The sequence below is a fragment of the Castor canadensis genome, chromosome 7 (assembly GCF_047511655.1).
Source record: "Castor canadensis chromosome 7, mCasCan1.hap1v2, whole genome shotgun sequence".
Lineage (NCBI taxonomy): Eukaryota > Metazoa > Chordata > Mammalia > Rodentia > Castoridae > Castor > Castor canadensis.
This window is the reverse complement of record NC_133392.1, coordinates 121299137-121319362: the sequence shown is the minus strand read 5'-3', so window position 1 is coordinate 121319362 and position 20226 is coordinate 121299137. Positions and strand designations below refer to the sequence as shown.

At 37.7% G+C, this 20226-nt stretch overlaps 1 protein-coding gene across 1 annotated transcript in view; it reads left to right on the top strand.

Annotated features, from left to right (window-relative positions):
* Positions 1-20226, top strand: part of Zyg11b (zyg-11 family member B, cell cycle regulator) — a 65659-nt gene that overhangs the window by 31779 nt on the left and 13654 nt on the right. Inside the window, exons 5-10 of the mRNA XM_074080115.1 lie at positions 802-978; positions 4464-4528; positions 9544-9643; positions 9893-9943; positions 15824-15985; positions 16100-16147. Of these exons, the coding sequence (XP_073936216.1) occupies positions 802-978; positions 4464-4528; positions 9544-9643; positions 9893-9943; positions 15824-15985; positions 16100-16147 (603 nt within the window). The remainder of the gene's footprint in view (positions 1-801; positions 979-4463; positions 4529-9543; positions 9644-9892; positions 9944-15823; positions 15986-16099; positions 16148-20226) is intronic.

Below are 20226 nucleotides of genomic sequence, written 5' to 3'. Positions count from 1 at the left end.
CCCCCAGCCCTTTTTGATTTAGTTATTTTTTCTGGTGGGGCCTCACATTTTTGCCTTGGGCAAGCCTCAGACTACATCTGATCCTTCTATACCTCCTGCATAGCTGAGATCACAGGAGCACACCACCATGCTGGCTTATTGGTTGAGATGGGGTTGTCACTAACTTTTTGCCTGAGCTGGCCTCAAACCAAGATCCTCCAGATGTTTGCCTCCTGAGAACTGGGATTATAGGCATATACCATGGTGCCTGGTCTTTTCAGTTTTCTTAGTCTAGTTGAAAGTGAGGTTTTCAGCTGGTAGTGAGAAAAGGAGAGGATTTGGGGGATTTGGGGAGTGAAGAAAGGTGAAGAATAGTTGTTTAAGCCAGGGGGAAGTGAATGGATTTTATTGTACTCTAACTTCAGCAGTGTTTTCAAAGAAGGGAAGGTTGGGAATTGAGAGTGAAGTTTGCTACTGATTCATTCAATTCAAGTCAGTGAACATTTATTCACTGCTTTCCATATAACTATATGGAAACTATATGGCACTATATAGTCTCAGCTATACAAAAGTGAGTACATGTGTAGAGAAGTTTAATTTGCTTTACAGAAAAACCTCTAGACATGAACAACTGGATGCTTACTTTGACCAGGTAGGCAGGAGCTATTTGTGAGTAACTGATAATGCCCTAGGCTCTTTGCACATGAGGCTGGGAAAGATACTTGATACTTCTTTGGAATTGTTCTATGACTTCTTTGTTGCTCTGTGAAGAGGGTTTATATTTATAAGATGAATTAAGTGGACTGATTTTTTTTTTTCCAGCTTGTGGTGACTGGGATGAGAAATCACCCAATGAATTTGCCAGTGCAACTGGCTGCAAGCGCCTGTGTATTTAACTTAACCAAGCAGGATCTTGCTGCAGGAATGCCTGTCCGACTCCTGGCTGATGTGACCCATTTGCTGCTCAAAGCCATGGAACATTTTCCTAATCACCAGCAGGTAAGTACATGTGGATTTCCTTTCAAGTCATCCATCTAGGTTCTCCTTCTCATCTCCTACCTTTATACAGTTCTGTTTAATAGACCAAGCTTGGGAGTTTAAATACTTCTGGAAGCTATATAGTAACAAATTTGTCAGATAACAGAGAAGTAGACAACTGAAGAATATATTCTCAGGGACGTAGCTCAGTGGTAGAGTGCTTGCCTAGCGTGCTAGAGGCACTAGGTTCCATCCCAGCACAGAAAAATAGAAAACAAAAAGTATATTCCTGTTGGGCACTGGTGGCTCACATCTGTAATCCTAGCTACTCAGGAGGCAGAGATCAGGAGGATCACAATTTGAAGCCAGCCTGGGCAAATAGTTCGCAAGACCCTATCTTGAAAAACCCCTTCACAAAAAAGGGGGCTGGTGAAATGGCTCAAAGTGTAGGCCCTGAGTTCAAACCCCAGTACCCCCAAAAAAAGTATATTTCCTGCCTAAAAGCATCTAAACCCATATGTTATGGGGAATAATGCAAGCCATGCAAAATTCAGCTTCCCCCAAAATCTTGAGTTTGTGATAATTTCAACAAATAGGCACAAAGGATGTGTTCTGTGTTAAACACTATCAATGCTAGGATACAGGAATGAGTAAGATAACATGTTTTCCATTTGTAGCAGTTTCGTAGACCACATAACCTGTTCTATCCTCAGGATGAATTCTAAAAATTCTGCTTGAATTATTTAAGTCTTCTGAGTTGGCAAGTTAGTAAAAAAATACTCAGAGACCCAAAACCCAGTAAAAATGACAACCCTAAATTGGTAAGCGGACCATTAAAGCGAGCTTCCTCTATTGAGGGCAATTGCCAAAGTAGATGAAATTTAGGCTTTGATTTTCATGGCCTCTGAAAATCAGGTGGACAGAAGACAGACCCTGAACATAAAGCTGTCACTGTCTTCCCCAAAGGGATACATCCTTAGTAAAAGAGAGCTATAAATAAACCTACCTGATTTTCAACTCAGGTTGAAATATGTTCATGTAGTACCTTCACTATAGTCTGTTCATATGTCATAATGAAAGTTTCTGGGAAGGGTTAAGATTAGAATCACTTATTTTGGGGGCTGATGGAGTGGTTCAAATGGTAGAGAGCCTACCTAGCAACTATGAGGCTCTGAGTTTACCGCCATAAATTGTATATTCACAAATTGTATGCAATTTGATGATTATTACCATATACACAAAGTTATGCACACATCCCACAGGGTAATATTCTTAAACTGACTAGTAGGTACAAACGTACTCATTGTATTGTTATTCCTTAAACCCTTGCTACTGACAGTATATTCTGCTAATCAGCTATGTGAGCATTCCCTTCAAGCTTGTTAATAATACAGAATCTCTGGGGTTTGAACTCAGGGCTTCACACTTGCTAGATAGGCACTCACTTGAGCCACTCTGCCAGCCCTTTTTTGTGTTGGGCTGTCTTAGAATTGTGCCTGGTGGGCATTTTTTTTCCCCGTGGTACAGGGTCTTGTTCTTGCTATAAAGATGCTCTGCCACTTGAGTCATATATCTAGCCCTTTTTGCTTTAGTTTTTTTTTTTTTTTCCCCCGTAAGATAGGATCTTACAGTTTGGCTTGGTCAGATCTTCGGATCTTGATCATCCTACCTCTACTTCCCAAGTAGCTAGGATTTCAGGTGTGCACCACCATACCCAGCAATAATATTTTTAAAAACCCACACCCTAAAAGTTATTATTCTGCTTCACAGGAATAACCTGAACCACCCTTCTGTTACAGGGGTGTACATTTACTGGTTGGTGAATGATTCATGTCTTTGTTTACTATTATTTAATTATACTGTCTATTTAAACTTCATTTAAAAGATAGAAGCCCAGGCCAGGCACCTGTGGCTCACACCTGTAAGCCCAGCTACTTGGGAGACTGTAGATAAGGAGAATCGAGGTTCGAGGCCAGATTGTTCATGAGACCCCATCTCCGAAATAACTAGAGCAAAATGGACTCAAAGTGTGTCTCAAGTGATAGAGCACCTGTTTTGCAAGCACAAAGCTTTGAGTTCAAAACCCCAGTCCTACCAAAAAAAAAGAGAGAGAGAGAGAGAGAGAGAGAGGTAGAACCTCAATATGGTGGCACAGAACTGCAGTCTCAGCACTCAAGAATCTGAGGCAGGGGGACCATGAGTTTGAGGCCAGCCCAGTCTATATCAAGAGACTCTGTCTGAAAAACAAAAATAAATAAACAAACAAGACAGCTAAGAATAACACTTTTTATTTAGAGACCAAAATGTAGAAAAGTAGCTCCATATACAATACTCTATGTTAGAGTCCAACCATCTTTACAGCAGGCTGGCTTAAAATTCTTTGATGTTATATCACCAAGCAAAACTTTCATCCATCATTATTTGACATCTTCTCCATCTCAGATTACACAGAAGACAAATTTACTTTATAGGCCACCTGAAGATAGGGAGATTAACTGGAATTAACCTCTTTATTACTCTATTTCTCATCTAATGGAAAAGATAGAAAATATAAGTAAATTTATATGGGTCCAGTGAAGGTCAGTCTTTTAACAGTAGATGGGCAGAATAAAGATGAAAGCTATCAAATTTGGGGGGTTTTCTCTCTCATGTATAATTGTATATATTGTATGTTATATCTAAATGGGTGTTTATGTTTATATATTGTTTTCATGGTAACAAATTGACTTATGGATAAGTGAATTCTCATGTAAATTAAAACTATTAAATAGCCAAATGCCTTTAAGTTTCCATGACTTAGATAAATTTTTGACAAATAAATTTAAATTTGTTAAGATAAACATAAAGATGTCTTTAAAATTGTTGACATACATTTTTCCCCAAGTTGCTTGCCAGTTAATTATATTTGTCTTTGTTAGATATTTAAGATAGAATGTTCATTGATTTCTATGTTTCAAGTACAACAACTTTTAGGTTTTTTTTTTTTTTTTTGCAAAGAAATAATTTGAAGTACTGATTATATTTTCCTGATATTTTAGTTTTAATGGGTAATAACTGTTAAAAATAAGTAAATTGGGTAAATATAAAGGATAGATGCTCATAAATATATGTAGAAATAAAACATCTGAGTCATTTTTAAGTAAGTTAAAGTACTGAAGCATCAGTTGCTGTAATTTACAAAATTATTTGCCTAGCAACTACAAGGCCCTGAATTCAAACCCCAGTACCACCAAAAAACAAACAAACAAAAATTTGAAGAGTGTTCTAAGATCCAAATTTAGTATACTGATACAAGCCAGAATATTTAAGTTCCTATATTTAAAGCAACAGATTTTCTTAAAATATTGATCTGCTCTTAGTAACATTTACAAAGAACTAGCTTGAAGAATAAAGATTGTGAGTTTTGTCAAGATGAAAAAGAATTAACTTATTTCATCAGTCTTCTCTGGCTAAAGGATAACAGTGATGTTTTATTGAGCAATTTTTTTCTCCTTTTGATTCTTTAGTTACAGAAGAATTGCCTCCTTTCACTCTGCAGTGACCGGATTCTTCAAGATGTTCCATTTAACAGGCAAGTGGTAGCCCTAAAATTTAAAATTTAGAATTTTAGAAATCTGTCTTCAATTGTTTCTTACCAGTCAGTGTATCCTTGGTGCAAATAGTTAGTAGGTGGGATTGTGGGTTGCTTTAAAGAATGCTAAATACACTTTCCCAAATTTAATGCTTTGATACTCATGGTTTTCATAGCTCTTTGCTTAAAATTTTATATTGTTTATGGTTTCTAGAATGTTCACATAGTATTGAATATTTTTATCCCCATTCTAAACATGAAGAAACTGAGTCATGGAGACTTTTAAGAGTCTTGCCCATGGCTTTGTAGTTTGTAATTATAAGGCTAGAAAGACTTGGGTCTTCTACTTCTAGGGCTATGGTCTTTTCTCTGTAGCATACCTCTTATTGTTATCATTATTTGGTATTAAATTATGGAAGAAACTTTTTTTTTTTTTTTTAAAACAGGATCTTGCTATGTAGCCCAGGGTGGCCTGGAACTTGTTATATAACTTAGGCTAGCCTTGAACTTTCCGTCCTCCTGCCTTAGTCTCCTGACTGCTGGGATTATAGGCATTTACGACTATGCCTAGCTTTGGAAGGAACTTTTTAAGCAGAGGTTAAGGAAAATCATATAGCTGAATTCCATTAGGTATAAAGGGATCCTTTGTTTTCTAAGGTATTGTAATTTGGGAGCTATAAAAGTAGTTTCTTCATTTTACCATTTATTTATTTATTTATTTAGGCATAACTAGGGTTTGAATTCAGGGACCTGCTTGTTAGGCAGGCACTCTACCACTTGAGCTATAAAGGCAGCCTTTTTTGCTTTAGTTATTTTGGGATAGGCTCTTATGTTTATGCTCAGGCAGACTTGAACAACAGTTTTCTTATTTATGTTTCCCACTAGGATGACAGACTCATGCCACCATACCCATTTTTATTGATTGATATGGGGTCTTGAGAACTTTTTGCCTGGGTTTACCTTGAATAGCATCCCCCCACTCCCATCTCTACTTCCTGGGTAGCTAGAATTATAGGCATGAGCTACCATCCCTGGCTTATTTTTAAGTATTGTTTAATGATGATATGTTGGAAAGGAAATTTATGCTTCATTATTTAATGAAAGGTATGTTTCTCAAGCAGCAGTTTTACTGAGTTTTGCTTTTATTTGGGTAACAGTATACTGTTATTTGGAGTGGCTAAGGAATAAGGTGTCCCATTTCTTATTTGAAGTAAATATTTGGATAAAAATATAACTACATATATCTCTTGTAGATTGCTAATTTTATTTTATAAACATTGAGCCTCTGCTGATCACTGCAACGAAGTCGAAGGTAGGAAAAATATAGTCACTCTCCTAAAGAAAATTATAATTCATCACACGGGTTGGCAAATATTTTCTTCTTTGAAGTACTGGGGATTGAACCCAGGGCCTCACACATGCTAGGCAAGAATTCTACCACTTGAGCAACTCCCCTGGCCCTGGAAAACATTTTCTTAAAAGGCTGGATTATAAATATTTTAGGCTTGTGGGCCATAGGGTGTCTGTTGTAAATACTTAATTCGTTGTACCTCAAAAATAGCCAATTAGCCTTTACAAAAGGCAGCCTGTCCCACAGGCTCTAGTTTGCCTACCTCTGATCTAGCCAATACACTGTGCTAGAATTGAGCTTCTTTATGATCAGAAGCTATGATTGGTTCACCTCTTTGTCTCTAGTGTTTAAATGGATGTTTAGTGAATGTATGAATGAATGAATAAATGAATATAATACAAGACAGAATTTTTCATAGGAAAGATGTTTATGGGATGCATTGGGCCCTCAAGCAAGGAGAGAAAGATTCCATCTGATTGGTGATCATTGAAGACTTCTTGTTAGTGGTGGCACCTGAGAATTTTTTTTTTTTTCTTTTTTTGATGGCCTGAGGTGTTGAAATTACGGCCTCATGCTTGCTAGGCAGGCACTGTACCACTTGAGCCACTCTACCAGCCCTGGTGATGGCACTTGAGATAACAACCCATGAATATTTATGAAGCTCTATTGCCAGGTACCCTGCTGATGTGTTTTATATGTACTAATTCAGTCCTCACAACAACTCAATGAAATTGTTACTCAGTGAAATTGTTGCAGTGAGGAAACAGAGACAGAGAAAGGCTTAGTAACTTGTTCAAGATAAAAAGTTAGTAGCAGATTTAGATATAGGCACTTTCTATTTTCTTGTCTTGCTCTTTATTTATTTAAATTAATTTATTTATTGCAGTGCTGGGGATTGAACCCAGGGCCTTTAGCATGCTAGACAAAGTGCTCTACCACTAAGCTATATCCCCAGTGCCAGCATCTTCGCTTTTTACAACCATACTATACTACTTTGAAGATGAAAGCTGGTTGAGTTGTTTTATATTGTGGACACTGCATGAATGAAGGCACAGAGGAAGTTAATGGTAATAACACTATTAAAGATTAACCTTTGCCAAGAGTTTATTATGTGCCAATTTCTGTACTAAGTCTTAAACTTATATGTTATATCAGACTTTTTTTTCTTGTTGTGCTGGGGGTCAAACTCAGGGCCTTGTGAATTCTTAGGCAAGTGCTCTACTACTGAGCTACATCCCCAGACCATATGATACTTAATTCTCACAAAAATCCTGTGGAATAGTCTTTTGTTATTATTTTACAGATTAAAAATATAGAAGTTCAGAGAGATTAAGGAATTTGTCAGTGTTCCAAAATTAACAAGTGGTGGAGCTGGTATTAGAATCTGGGCTGACTTCAATGTGTGTGATGTTCTTAATGATTTAACTGCATTGCCTCACATGATAAAATAATTTATTCTGTTATTATCACTAACATTATTAGAAATGGAAATCTACACCAGAATTGGCTTCAGAATCTGTACCTTTAATCAGTAGACTGTATTACTGCCTAATTATGGGCATGCTTGGGCCTAATAAGGCATCCATTTCACAGTAAGCATAGGGTAGGCAAGAAAAAAGATTTGAAAGTATGGGCCCAAGCTAGAATCCTAGAATGCTAGAAGTACAGAAATGACATCATGCCTAAGCCCTCTGACAGGCTTATTTATTACTAAAGCACAGGCACAAATTGAAGGGAAGCATTGGAAACAAAGAAGCCTGTTGGGAATCTACTGTGGAATTATGCTGGGCTGGAAATGTAGTTCAGTGATAGAACACTTTCCTAACATCTCTGAGGCCCTGGGTTCAATCCCCAGTAAAACACACACACACACACACACACACACACACACACACACGCCAGTAATCACACACACACACGCCAGTAACTGGCCTGGTCAGAGATGACCTTGGCAATAGAAAGGAGAGGGAAGATGCAGAACAGTAATATACCTCAATATAACTAATCAGCCAACTGTTGGTGCTATTAAGTACTGTTTATGTGTCAATAACTTGTACTGAGTGCTTGGCACAAAGAGCTAAACAGGATCTGATCCTTTCCCTCAAGGACTTCACAGGCCCATGGGGGAGAGAGATTGAGACAAGTCTCCAGGTGATTGCAGATCTCCAACAGTTATAAACAAAGCAGTGAGGAGCTGAGAAGGCTATGATAAACCCATTAAAGGAATCAGTATTTGAGCTGAGTCCTTAAGGATGAGACTATGGATGAGATAAGATAATGTCCTTTTTTTTTTTTTTTCTGTGGTATGAGGGTTTGAACTCTGAGTTTTATGCTTGCTAGGCAGGTGCTCTACCACTTGAACCACACAAGCTCAAGATGTCATCTTGATTTCTCTCCCATATTCAATGCTTTGGCAAATCTAGCTGTATACAGAATTACCATTTCTCTTCACTTCCATGGGTACCTTTCTAACTAGACTAAAGTGATTTGTCTCCTAAAGTATTGTAATAGCCTCAGAACTGCTCTCCTGTTTCTGTCTTTCCTCTTCTGAAGTTTATTCCAAACACAGCTGGTAAAGTTATCTTGTTAAAGACAAGTTCATGTCATACATCTATTCAGAAGCCTTCCATATCTGTCCATCTCATTCAGAGTAGTGAATTCTTAATTCTTCACTAAGACTATGATCCAGATGCCTGTTACCTACCTCTGACTTCATCTCTTAGAATCTTCCCCTTGTTGTCTCTACTTTGGTCTCACTGGCTTCAAACTATTTCTCAGAAACTCCAGGCATACCTCCATTTCAGGGCTGCTGTTTTTCCCATCCTCTTTGCCTAGAATGTTTTGCCCTGGGATATTCATATGGCTCTCTAATTTCCTCAAAAGGTTCAATGGTGCTAGCCACCCTAAATAAAATTTCAACATTTCATATCCACTCTTTCTCTATTTAATTTTTCTGTATAGCATATTTCTCTAGAGCAAATACCATACAATATACTTTACTTGTTTATTTAATTTATTATTCTTCTGCCCTAAAGTGTAAATGTCTCTACCACTAGAAACAGTATTTGGCTTGATGTATCTGTGATCTGGCGCCAGTGGCTCACACCTGTATTCTAGTTACTCAGGAGGCAGAGATCAGGAGAATCATGGTTCAAAGCCAGCCCCAGGCTAATAGTTCTTGTCACCCTGTCTCGAAAAAACCCATCAAAAAAAAAAAAAAAAAAAAAAGGCTGGCAGAGTAACTCAAGTGGTAAGAGTGCCTTCCTAACAAGTGTGAGGCCTTGAGTTCAAACTCCTGTGACACCAAAAAAAAAAAAGTATCTGTTTGTGAATGAGTATTCCCATTGTGCTCCATGCTATGAGGAAGCCAGAATATGCTTAAGTTACAATGGCAGTATAGAAATATTGAAATATGTTATCATTGTAGAAGATAAAATGCTAGTTTTAACCATAATTTCCAAACTCGTTTCTTTACCTAGTGTTGTCAGAAGTAATAAGGCATCATCTCTAAAACACTAAGTGCAGTTGTCATTCTCTATTAGTTAAGAGGAATGTTCCCCTTCCTTCTCATCCACTTAAATTGTAGCATCAGCTCCGAGGTGGAAGTCAGAAACGGTTCCTGGACCTCCAGGATTAACTCAGGAAACTTTCTGTGTGTTTTCAGGTTTGAAGCAGCCAAGCTTGTCATGCAGTGGCTCTGCAACTATGAGGATCAAAACATGCAAAGAATGGCAGTTGCCATCATTTCCATCCTGGCTGCCAAGGTACCTGACCCTTGCCAAATAATATTCCATAGGCAGTTGTTTTCATAATTACTATTTTCCCCTCAATCTGTGTTCCAGAAAGGTTATTAAGCCTCTCAGCCAGTCTGTTTCTTCAAGCTGCATTAAATATTGCCGAATTCCAGGTTAATCAGATATTTTAGTCTGGCCTTGGAGTCTGTTACAATGAATTATAGTAAATTCACACTAGTTAGTTCCTGGACATTTACTTTGTCTTCTGCTTATTTCCAGCTTTCTACAGAACAAACTGCGCAGCTTGGTGCTGAGCTGTTCATTGTCAGGGTAAGTTCATTATCTCCTCTCTGCAGGCTACTAGAAAGTATCCATTTTTATTGCTGTTAGGCCATGTTGTGTATCTTTGGACTTTTTTTTTTTTTTTTTTTTTGTAGTACTGGGGTTTGAACTCAGGGCTTTGCGCTTGCTAGGCAGGTGCTCTACCACTTGAGCCACTCCACCAGCCCTTTTTTGTGTCGGATATTTTCAAGATAGGGTCTCACAAACTATTTACCAAGGCTAGATCCTCCTGAGGAGCTAGGATTACAAGTGAGAGCCACTGATGCCCAGCTTGGTTATTTTATGAGTTTCTACAGTCCCACTGGTTTTATTTTTTTTTGAACATTGTTATTAGTGTATAATAGTCGTACAGGGAGTTTCCTTGTAATGGTTCCATATATGCATACAATGTACCCTGGTTTGGCTTATCGCCTCCATTATTCTCCCTCTTCCCCCTCCTCTTTCTTAAAATTACTTCAACAAATTTCAGTGTTTGTAAATTAGGCAAATTACTTGATTACTTTCTATTCATACACATATAGAAAATACATCAGCCATTTTCACCCTCCTTTACCATCTTTATTTACCCTCCGCCTCCCACTAGTATCTTCCGCTTAACATGACCTGTTTGATATTCCTGTCCTTCATCGTTTAAATGTCTGTTCATTGTTCAGTGGGATTTTACCTTGGTTTATTTTTTTTATTTTAGCAGTATTGGGGTTTGAACTCTGCACCTTGAGCCACTCCACCAGCCTTTCTTTGTGATAGTTTTTTTCAAGATAGGGTCTTGAGAACTATTTGCCCAGGTTGACTTCAAATGGCAATCCTCCTGACCTCTGCCTCCTGAGTAGCTAGGATTACAGGTGTGAGCCACTGGCGGCCAGCTTTCCTTAGTATTTTACCTGTGAATATATTATACTTTAATCAGTCTAGCCCCCAGTTTTCAGTGCATTTCATTGTATCTTGTTCCTATACAGATGCTGTGTATTTCAATATAACTCATTCTCTATCACTTTCTTCTTCTTTTCCTCCTCCCCTATTTTCAAAAAAATTATTTTGTTTTTTCTAAATGTTGTTTTCATGTCTTTTCATAGAGGCAGCTTTTACTCCTTAACAGATGAAAACAGCCCTCAAACTAGGAGTTAGATAACCTAGGTTCTAACTTATAAACTTACTTTATAAATTAGGCAAATTACTTCAACAATTGAGTCCTGCATGAGCATTAAAATCTTGATACTGGAGTGTTGTTCCCAAGTTCATGTCCTAGAATGGTTGATGATTGAAGATGCCAGACCAGGATAGATTATTGAAAGGATAGCAAAGCACCTGAACTGGTAGGACTTAGCGAAAGAGCTAAGCTAAAGAATAGCTGAAATCTAAGGGGTAATATAGAGCTTAACTTAGGCACCCCCTACTCTGCTTTGAAGCTGCATCTATAATTATCTGTCTAATTAACTTCTTGCTGAACCCAACCATCTGGCTTCCGCCCCCATCCTTATCGGACTGGACATTCAGTAGGGTCTTGTTAGTCCATCCTGTCCTTGAGACCTGTTATACACATTTTATGACTACCGCTTGTTATTTTGGAGAGACCCCCCCCCCCAGCTTTTGCTATTTTGGGAAAGTTTTCTGTGTTGTTTTTTTTAAGGGTTCTCTTTTTTTTTTTTTTTCATCTCTTTAGATACTTGTCTTTAAAGATGCTTCCTTGTCTCCTTATCTAGGAGAAAGACTATTATATTTTATTATCTGAGTGAGAAGTCTGTTCCTCATGTCTCCTTTGATACTTGCTTTTAGGGATGCATTCCTGTCTCCTTTAAGACAAAATTACTTTTGCCATCTGTTTCCTTTACATTTCCAGGGTCATTTCTGCCATTTATTCCCAGAGCCATTTCTGCTGTTTATACCCCCTCATGTTTGCTCCCCTGACAATCTTATCTAGAGGCTGGGGGTTTAGCTCAGTGGTAGAGAGCTCTCCTAGCATACACAAGGCCCTGAGTTCAATTCTCAGCATCAGGGGGAAAAATACAAGGATCCTATTTAGTTCTAAAATTCTGTGAATTTTGTTATTTATAAGGAAAATATAGCCCAGCGCCAATGACTCACACTTGTAATCCTAGCTGCTACTCAGGAGGCAGAGATCAGTAGGATCACAGTTCAAAGCCAGCCCAGGCAAATAGTTTTCAAGCCCCTATCTTGAAAAAACCCATCACAAAAAAGTAGCTCAAGGTGTAGGCCCTGAATTCATGCCCCCTAGTACTGTAAAAAAAAAAATGGTGGGGGGCAGGGGAGAGAAATGGCTCAAACAATATATGCACATATGAATAAATGAATAAAGAAAAAAAAAGACAATATAGAGCCTAATATAAGTATTGTGGTAGATGCTTTGGGGAAGCAGATAATTTAAACACCTGATATATGATTTTTCTTGCTTATAATCAGTTAAGGAAATAATAGTAAACAGTGAAAAGTATAAAAAGCTAGTTGTAGTGGCTCGTGTTTAAAATTCCAAGTACTTGAGAGGTGGAGATAGGATGATCTTAGATTGAGGCCAGCCTTGGCAAAAAAGTTTGTGAGATCCTATCCTTTTTTTTGCTTTTTTGCTTTTTTGTGGTGGTGGGGCTTGAACTCAGGGCCTTCACCTTGAGCCATTCCACCAGCCCTATTTTTGTGAAGGATTTTTCAAGATAGGGTCTCACAAACTGTTTGCCTGGGCTGGCTTCAAACCACCATCCTCCTAATCTCTGCCTCCTGAGTAGCTAGGATTACAGATGTGAGCCACCAGAGCCTAGCATGAGATCCTATTTTAACAAGGGAGGCATGATGGTACAAGCCTATAAGTAGTAGGATTGCTGTCCGAGGCTAGCCCCAGGCAAAAATGAACACTTATCTAAAAAATAGTAATGCTGAAAGGGCTGGAGGTGTGACTCAAGTGGTGGAGTGCTTGCCTAGCAAGTGCAAGGCCCTGAATTCAACCTCCAGTACTGCCAGAAAAACCAAAAAAGATTAATTGTAGGAATCTATGTTAAGCACCTAAACAAAATATAATTTATCTTTGCTAAGAAAGGATGCTTTTTTATTTACTTTTACTACTTTCAGGGATGACGTTAGTTTTTAAAATGTCTTTTTGTTGTTTTTTTGTTTTGTTTTTTTTCATTTTTTATTAACATATATTAGTTGTGCAGGGGAGTTTCATTGTGACATTTATATGGGTGGTTACAGTGTATCTTGATTAGATTCACCACTCCATCCTTCTCTTTCATCCTCCCTTATCCTCCTTAGAACAATTTCAAAAGATTTCTTTATTCAGTTTTCACACACTTATACAGAGTATGCAGCTTTCCACCAACAGTGGATAAGGGTACCCCCTCTGCCTCACTGGCATTTGTTCTTGTTTGTGTTGTTGATCATGGACATTCTGATTAGAGTGGGGTAAAAATGTCAGTGTCCTTTTGATCTGTATTTCCTTTATGGCCAAGGAGGTACAGCATTTTTTTCATGTATTTATTGCCCATTTGTACCACTTCTTCCTTTTCTTTTCTTTTCTTTTGTTTTTTTGTTTTCTTACACAGGGTCTTACTATGTTACCCAGTCTGGTTTCAAAGTTGTAAAATTCCTGCCTCAGCCTCCCAAGGCTGTCGGGGGTAGGGGTGGTGGGGGGGGGTATGGGGAGTAGGGGGAAGGAACAGGAAAGTGTATACATGTCTCAGTAGTTTTGTCTGAAAGTATGTTCAAAGATTTTAAGGAAGTAGTCTACTCATTCTTCATAGAGGGAGAGTGAAATTTAGTTTCAGCAGTAATTAATAGTAGTAGTAGTACTAATCATGATTGCTAAGGTTTGTTTTGAATTTTTAGTGATCAGGATTGAACCCGGGCCTGGAGCTTGCTAAGCAATGCTCTTCCCCTGAGTTACACCCCCAAACTGAGTTTTTTTTTAAGCTCTTAATTGTCCCCCACATTATAGATGAGAAAACAAATAGTTAAATTGATAAGCAGTGTTATGCAGTTAGTCAGATGCAGAAATTCGATTTCAGCTCAGGTGACTTGATTCTAGAGCCACACTTTTATTTTTTAGGGCCTTATACTTGCTAGGGAGGGTCTCTCACCACTCCACCATCCCTTTTTTATGATGGGTATTTTTGAGATGGGTCTCAAAAACTATTTGTCTATGCTGGCTTTGAACCTCTGTCATCCTGATCTCTGCCTCCTGAGTAGCTAGGATTATAGGCATGAGCCACCAGAACCCAGCAAGAATTTTTTATTTATATCTTTTCCACTCTTAACCACTGTGCTATTAAGTTAAGTAATTGTACATAGATGTTTGTGCTTTTAAAATTTTTTCCCTAAATTATGTATAACCTTTAATAATAGTATTCTTAAGAAAATGTGTTGTACATGTTGTAGCACTGATCCCCCTTACCTTTAAAAATGTAATCTAAAAATGGAATTATAGGGACTGGGGGTGTAGCTAAGTGGTAGAGTACTTGCCCAGCATTAATGAGGCTCTGGGTTCAATCCTTAGCACTGTAAAAATAAATAAATAAATAAATAAATAAATAAAATGAACAAAAATACTAAATTTTTAAGAGACTGAATTATATATAGATGTCTTGTGTAGTATATAAACCATTTACCTTTCAAACTTAAATTACTTAGGGTAAAACTATGACAAATAGTTTACAACTGGAATTTCAAACCTTTATATCCAATGTAGACTAATTCTCTTAAAGAAATTTTCTTAAGGAAAATTTAGAATTAGTTACAACTAGGATTTCCAATTCTTACTTTATTTTACTAAGTTGACAATGATAAAATTGCTTAATATTTCTCAGACTCAGTTTTCTTCCCTGAAAAAGTGAGTATAGTAGTACTACTATATAGGATATAATTTACTGATGCTTATTAAATGTTAGTTTCATTTTCCCTTCTCTCCCTCCACCCCTTTTATTCTGAAATAAGAATATGCTATGACTAATTAAGATACTTGGTTCAGGATTTGGGGCACAGATCAAGTGGTAGAGGCCCTGGCTTTATTTCCAGTACCACCAAAAATGGATAGATGAATGGATGAATAGATAGATAGACAGCTGGACAGATAGAAGAGGGAAAAAGGAAGGGAGGGAGGAAAAGAGCAAGAGGAAGAGAGAGGGAGAGACAGAGAGAGAGAGGCTGAATGTGCCAGCAGCTCATGCCTGAGATCAGGCACGAGATCAGGCATGGGAGGCTGAGATCAGGAGGATCGAAGTTCGAGGACAGCCCATGGAATAGTTCACAAGACCCCATCTCTAATCAGAGCAAAATAAGTTGCACGTGTGATGCAACTGGTAGAGAGCCTGCTTTGCAAGCATGAAGCCCTGAGTTCAAACTCCACTCCCACCAAGAACAAAAAAAGAAAAGACAGTTGGTTCAAAGCTTCAATTACTTGCCTTCAAGTATTATTTACAGGTGGTTAGGTTGTAGGCATGCTCAGGAAAATATAAAAGCATTTATAAAAATACTCTTTTTTTTTCTTATTGAAGGAAATGTATGATCCAACAGATTGTTCTTTATATTTATTTATTTTTTTAAAAGTAACAGTGAAGTTTATTAGGAGAGGAATGGGGCAGAGGGGACTAGAGAAAAGCATTTCCTGCTCCCCACGCAGGAAATCAGAGCAAAGGGTCCTGTTCTTTGTATTTAAAAGACTCTTTAAGTTGGGCAAGATGGTGCCTGTCTGTAATGCCAGCACTCTGGAGACTGAGGCAGGAAGATTGGGAGCTCAAGACCAGCCTGAGATACCTTTATAGGGAATGCTTAAGCTTTGAGTCTAATCCTCATGGATTTGTAGTTACTAATAATCTCAAACTGTAATAATTCAAAAATGAAAAATTAATTCTGTTTTCTTCCTTTTAGCAACTTCTTCAAATAGTGAAGCAGAAAACCAATCAAAATTCAGTGGACACTACATTGAAGTTTACATTGAGTGCACTTTGGAACCTCACAGATGAATCCCCAACTACTTGCCGACACTTTATTGAAAACCAAGGGTTAGAACTCTTCATGAGGGTTCTAGAGGTTAGAATGGGAATTTAGTTTATAGTTTTGACATTTATCGCTTTACTTACTTAAACATTTATTTATTATATTTGATTTTGGTGGTAGTTATAGTTTTCTCTTTGTTTTTTACAGTCTTTCCCAACTGAGTCATCCATTCAACAGAAAGTTCTAGGACTTTTGGTAAGATACAAACATTTCCTGTTAAATCCAAGCTGTAATTATTTTCTGTCTGAGGGAATACATTGAAAGTTGCTGCTGTGCTATTTGTGAACACTTAATGATATAGGGAGATGTGTACAATGTAATTGTTAAATACATAAAGGCCAGGCCTGGTGGTACATGCCTATAGTTCTACCTACTCAGGAAGCGAAAACAGGAGGATCACTTGACCTGAGGAATTTAGAGTCCACCTGACAAACATAGTGAGATCTTATCTTTTTTCCCTTTTTTTGGTATTACTGGAGTTTGAACTCAGGGTTTTGTGCTGGTAAAACAGGCACTTTACCACTTGAACCACACCTTCAGTCCATTTTGTTCTAGTTATTTGCCCAGGACTAGCCTCAAACTTTCATCCTCCCAATCTCAGCCTCCCAAGTAGCTAGAATTACAGTTGTGAGCCCACTGGCACCTGATAATTTCTTACCTTTTCTAAACATACAGACACACACACGTATACAAGCAGCAAAACTACATATTCAGACTTTTGTCACTTTAAAAGGAAAAACATAAATATACATACTTTCCTTTATATTTTTTGGCATTGTACAAAGTTTTAAACTAAACATGTTTTAACTTTTATAATCAGAAAAAAAATCTTGAGCTGGCAGAGTGGCTCAAGTTCAAACCCTAGTACTGCTCCCCCCCAAAAAACAAAATCTTATCAAAAAATGTCATTGAAGCCGGGTGTCAGTGGCTCACTGTAATCCTAGATACTCAGGAGGCAGCGATCAGGAGAATTTTGGTTTGAAACCAGCCTAGGCAAATAGTTCTTGAGACCCTATTTTGAAAATACTCTTCAAAAAAAAAAAAATGGCTGGTGGAGTGGCTCAAGGTGTAGGCCCTGAGTTCAAGCCCCATACTGGAAAAAAAAAAAAAATTGTCATTGAACTGAGGTATGGCTCAAGTGGTAGAGCAACTGCTCTATCCCTTGAAACCCCACTCCTGCCAAAAAAGATTCCATTAACCTGTAAGTGTTCTTTGATGCTTGGTTAAGTGTTTGATAGCTAATGATCACTACTAAAAGGGCTTCTTAACAAATTAGATATTCCTTAATATACTAGACATAGGCAAGGTGAGCCTTTAAGCTTTAGAGGCAAAGACGATCAGATGTTTTGTCAACTCACATCACTGCTATAGTCATAGTGTCTATGTAGTAAAGCCACTTTAAAGTAGACCTGTGCTCTCAGGAATGAATCACAGGAGGCACAGATTTGTGAGTTAAAAAATGTATATTGGTATTTGTTTCCACATGCAAGAGCATGAGATATCGAGTAGTTGTTGTGTAAAGTAGAAAATGGAAATCAATTTAAATGTCCAGTGATAACAGAATCATTACATAAATTACAGTATTTGATTGTTTTAGTTGGAGCTTCTAAGACTATTAGGTTACAGAAGTTGGTTTAGTTAACCTTAAGAGAAAAAGAGGAATTTATTTTAAGAATTTGGAAAGATCTCATAGAGCTTTAAAAATGCTTTTTGGATTTGGGCATGGTGGTGCATGCCTGTAATCCCAGCACTTGGGAGACTGAGGCATGAGGACAGCAGGTTTAAGACTAGCATGGGCTACAAAGCAAGACAAAACAAACAAACAGACAATGAGTACTGTTTCTGAACTGGTGTGAGCCCTGGCTACTTTAATCGTGAGTGGGGGAGGGGGGTACTGGAGTTTGAACTCGGTCTCAGGCTTGCTAAGCAGGTGCTCTACCACTTTCTACAACTTGAGTCACTCTGCCAACCCCCTTCCCAATTTTCTTTTTCTGAGAAAGTATCTTCCTGTGGTGCACTGGTTGGGTTTTTTTGGTTTTTGTTTGTTTGCGATACTGAGGTTTAAACTCAGGCCCTACACCTTGATCCGCTCCACCAACCCTATTTTTGTGATGGGTTTTTCCGAGATAAGGGCTTACAAACTGTTTGCCCGGCTGGCTTTGAACTCCGATCCTTCTGATCTCTGCCTCCTGGGTAGCTAGGATTATAGGTGTGAGCCACCAGCACCCAACACCAGCTTGATTTTGAGCTCCTATGTTCAAGAGATTTTCCTGCTTTACCTTAATCTTTTTTGGTGATTTTCTCCTGTCCTCTGATAGTCTGTTCAGTACTCTATTGCATAGTGAGGTCCTCTGCAGATCTCTGTGCAGTTCCCTTTTCCCTGGTGTTCTGTCCTATGTAGACTCTTGGTTTCATGCCCTCTACTCCATGAGTCCCTGAGCTTTCTTTCAGCTCTTTATCCCCATGCCACAGCCTAGAAAAGTATTTCAAGATGATATCTAACTTTGTTTTTCATTTTTAAGAGTCACCGTCCTTTACTGTCTAAGGTTCAGTATCTTGAAAAACGTTGTTCCATGTTTGTTGTTGTTTTTTAAAACTACTTGTTTCAGGTAGGTTTTTTTTAATATAAAGTAAGATTTATTAGCGAGAAAGGAAAGGCTACAGCTAGAGAAGAGTAGCGGAGCCTGGAAGCTAGTAGCTCCCAGGTAGAAGTTTAAGTCTGGCTGCTTGTACTCCTGCTTAGGTAAAAGTAGGAATCCTCAATAATCTTCCATTAAATAAATTTAAAAATGAAAAACTTGCCTTTGATATTTCTTATTACCAACCCCACCCCCTTTTCTTTTTCTCTCTCTGTCTTTCTACATTTCTTATCCTGTAGGTATCCTGGCCATGAATTTCATTCAGGTTTTGTTTGGGTGAAAGACTCCTTTATTTTGCTCCTTTTTTTGAGGTAGGGTCTCACTGTGTTACTCATGACCCTCGTGCTTCAGCCTTCTGTGTTGAGATTACAGATGTGTACCATGATGCCTAGTATGCTCTCATTTTTGATACAGTTGTCATTGGCTATTAAAGTCTTAAGTGTCCATTTTTTTTCTGTCGAATCTTTGGGTTTATAATTTTCATCAAATTTGGAAAATTTTGATCATTATTTCTTCAAATATTTTTTCCATACCCTTCCTCATCTATTCTTTTTCTAGAACTCAATTATAAGTATGTTAAACAGTTTGATAATGTCCCACAGCTCACAGAAGTCCTCTGTTGGCTTTCCCCTAGTCTTTTTTTTTCTTTTCTTTCCTCTCTTTTCCTCTCCTCTCCTCTCCTCTCCCCTCTCCCCTCTCCTTTCTCGTTCCTTTCTCTTTTTTTTTGGCAGTACTGGAGTTTGAACTCAGGGCCTGCATCTTGAGCCACTCCATCAGTCCTTTTTTGTGATGGATTTTTTTTGAGATAGGATCTCGTGAACTTTTTGCCTGGTTTGGCTTTGAACTGCTATCCTTCTGATCTCTGCTTCCTGAGTAGCTAGGATTACAGGTGTGAGCCACTGACACCTGGCAGGGTTTAAATGTTTTCCATATTTTCCATGTTCACTATTTTTTCTGCAGTGTCTTATCTGCTATTACTCTCATGAGTGTGTGTGTGTTTGTGGTGCTAGGAATCAAACTCAGAGACTTCTACATGCCAGGCAAGCCCTCTACCACTGAGCTATATCCCTATCCCCTACAGATTTTGCATTTCAGACATGTTTTTTATTTCTAGAAACTTCATTTAGGTCTTACATCTTTTGTTTATTTTTTTCTCATGTTTAAGTTTTCATTTTATCTTGAATCATATTTATTTTGTGATTTATTATAAATTAACTATAAAGTATAATTATTTTATTAATTATATTTATTTATTTTAAGTACTAATATCTTTATTATATAGCATTAAGCAGTACTTTATACATTAACTCATTTTACTTGAAAAATTTTATGTAAAACTGCTGAGAAACCACTACACAATGTACTCTAACATAGAAAATGAGTTGTAATTTAAAAGTCCATTGAGTTGTTTGATACATACATTAGAAAATGTTTTCCCTATAAAAAATAGTAAAAATGATAACATTTCCTAGGCTAGCCATATAAGTACATTTAAACCAAAGAATATGGGACCAGAAGAAACATTAGTTCCATTTATTGAAAACATCATGTGGAAGGAGAGGTGACCCAAACAATGTATACACATATGAATAAATGTAAAAACAATAAAATAATAATTAAAAAAAAAAGAAAATG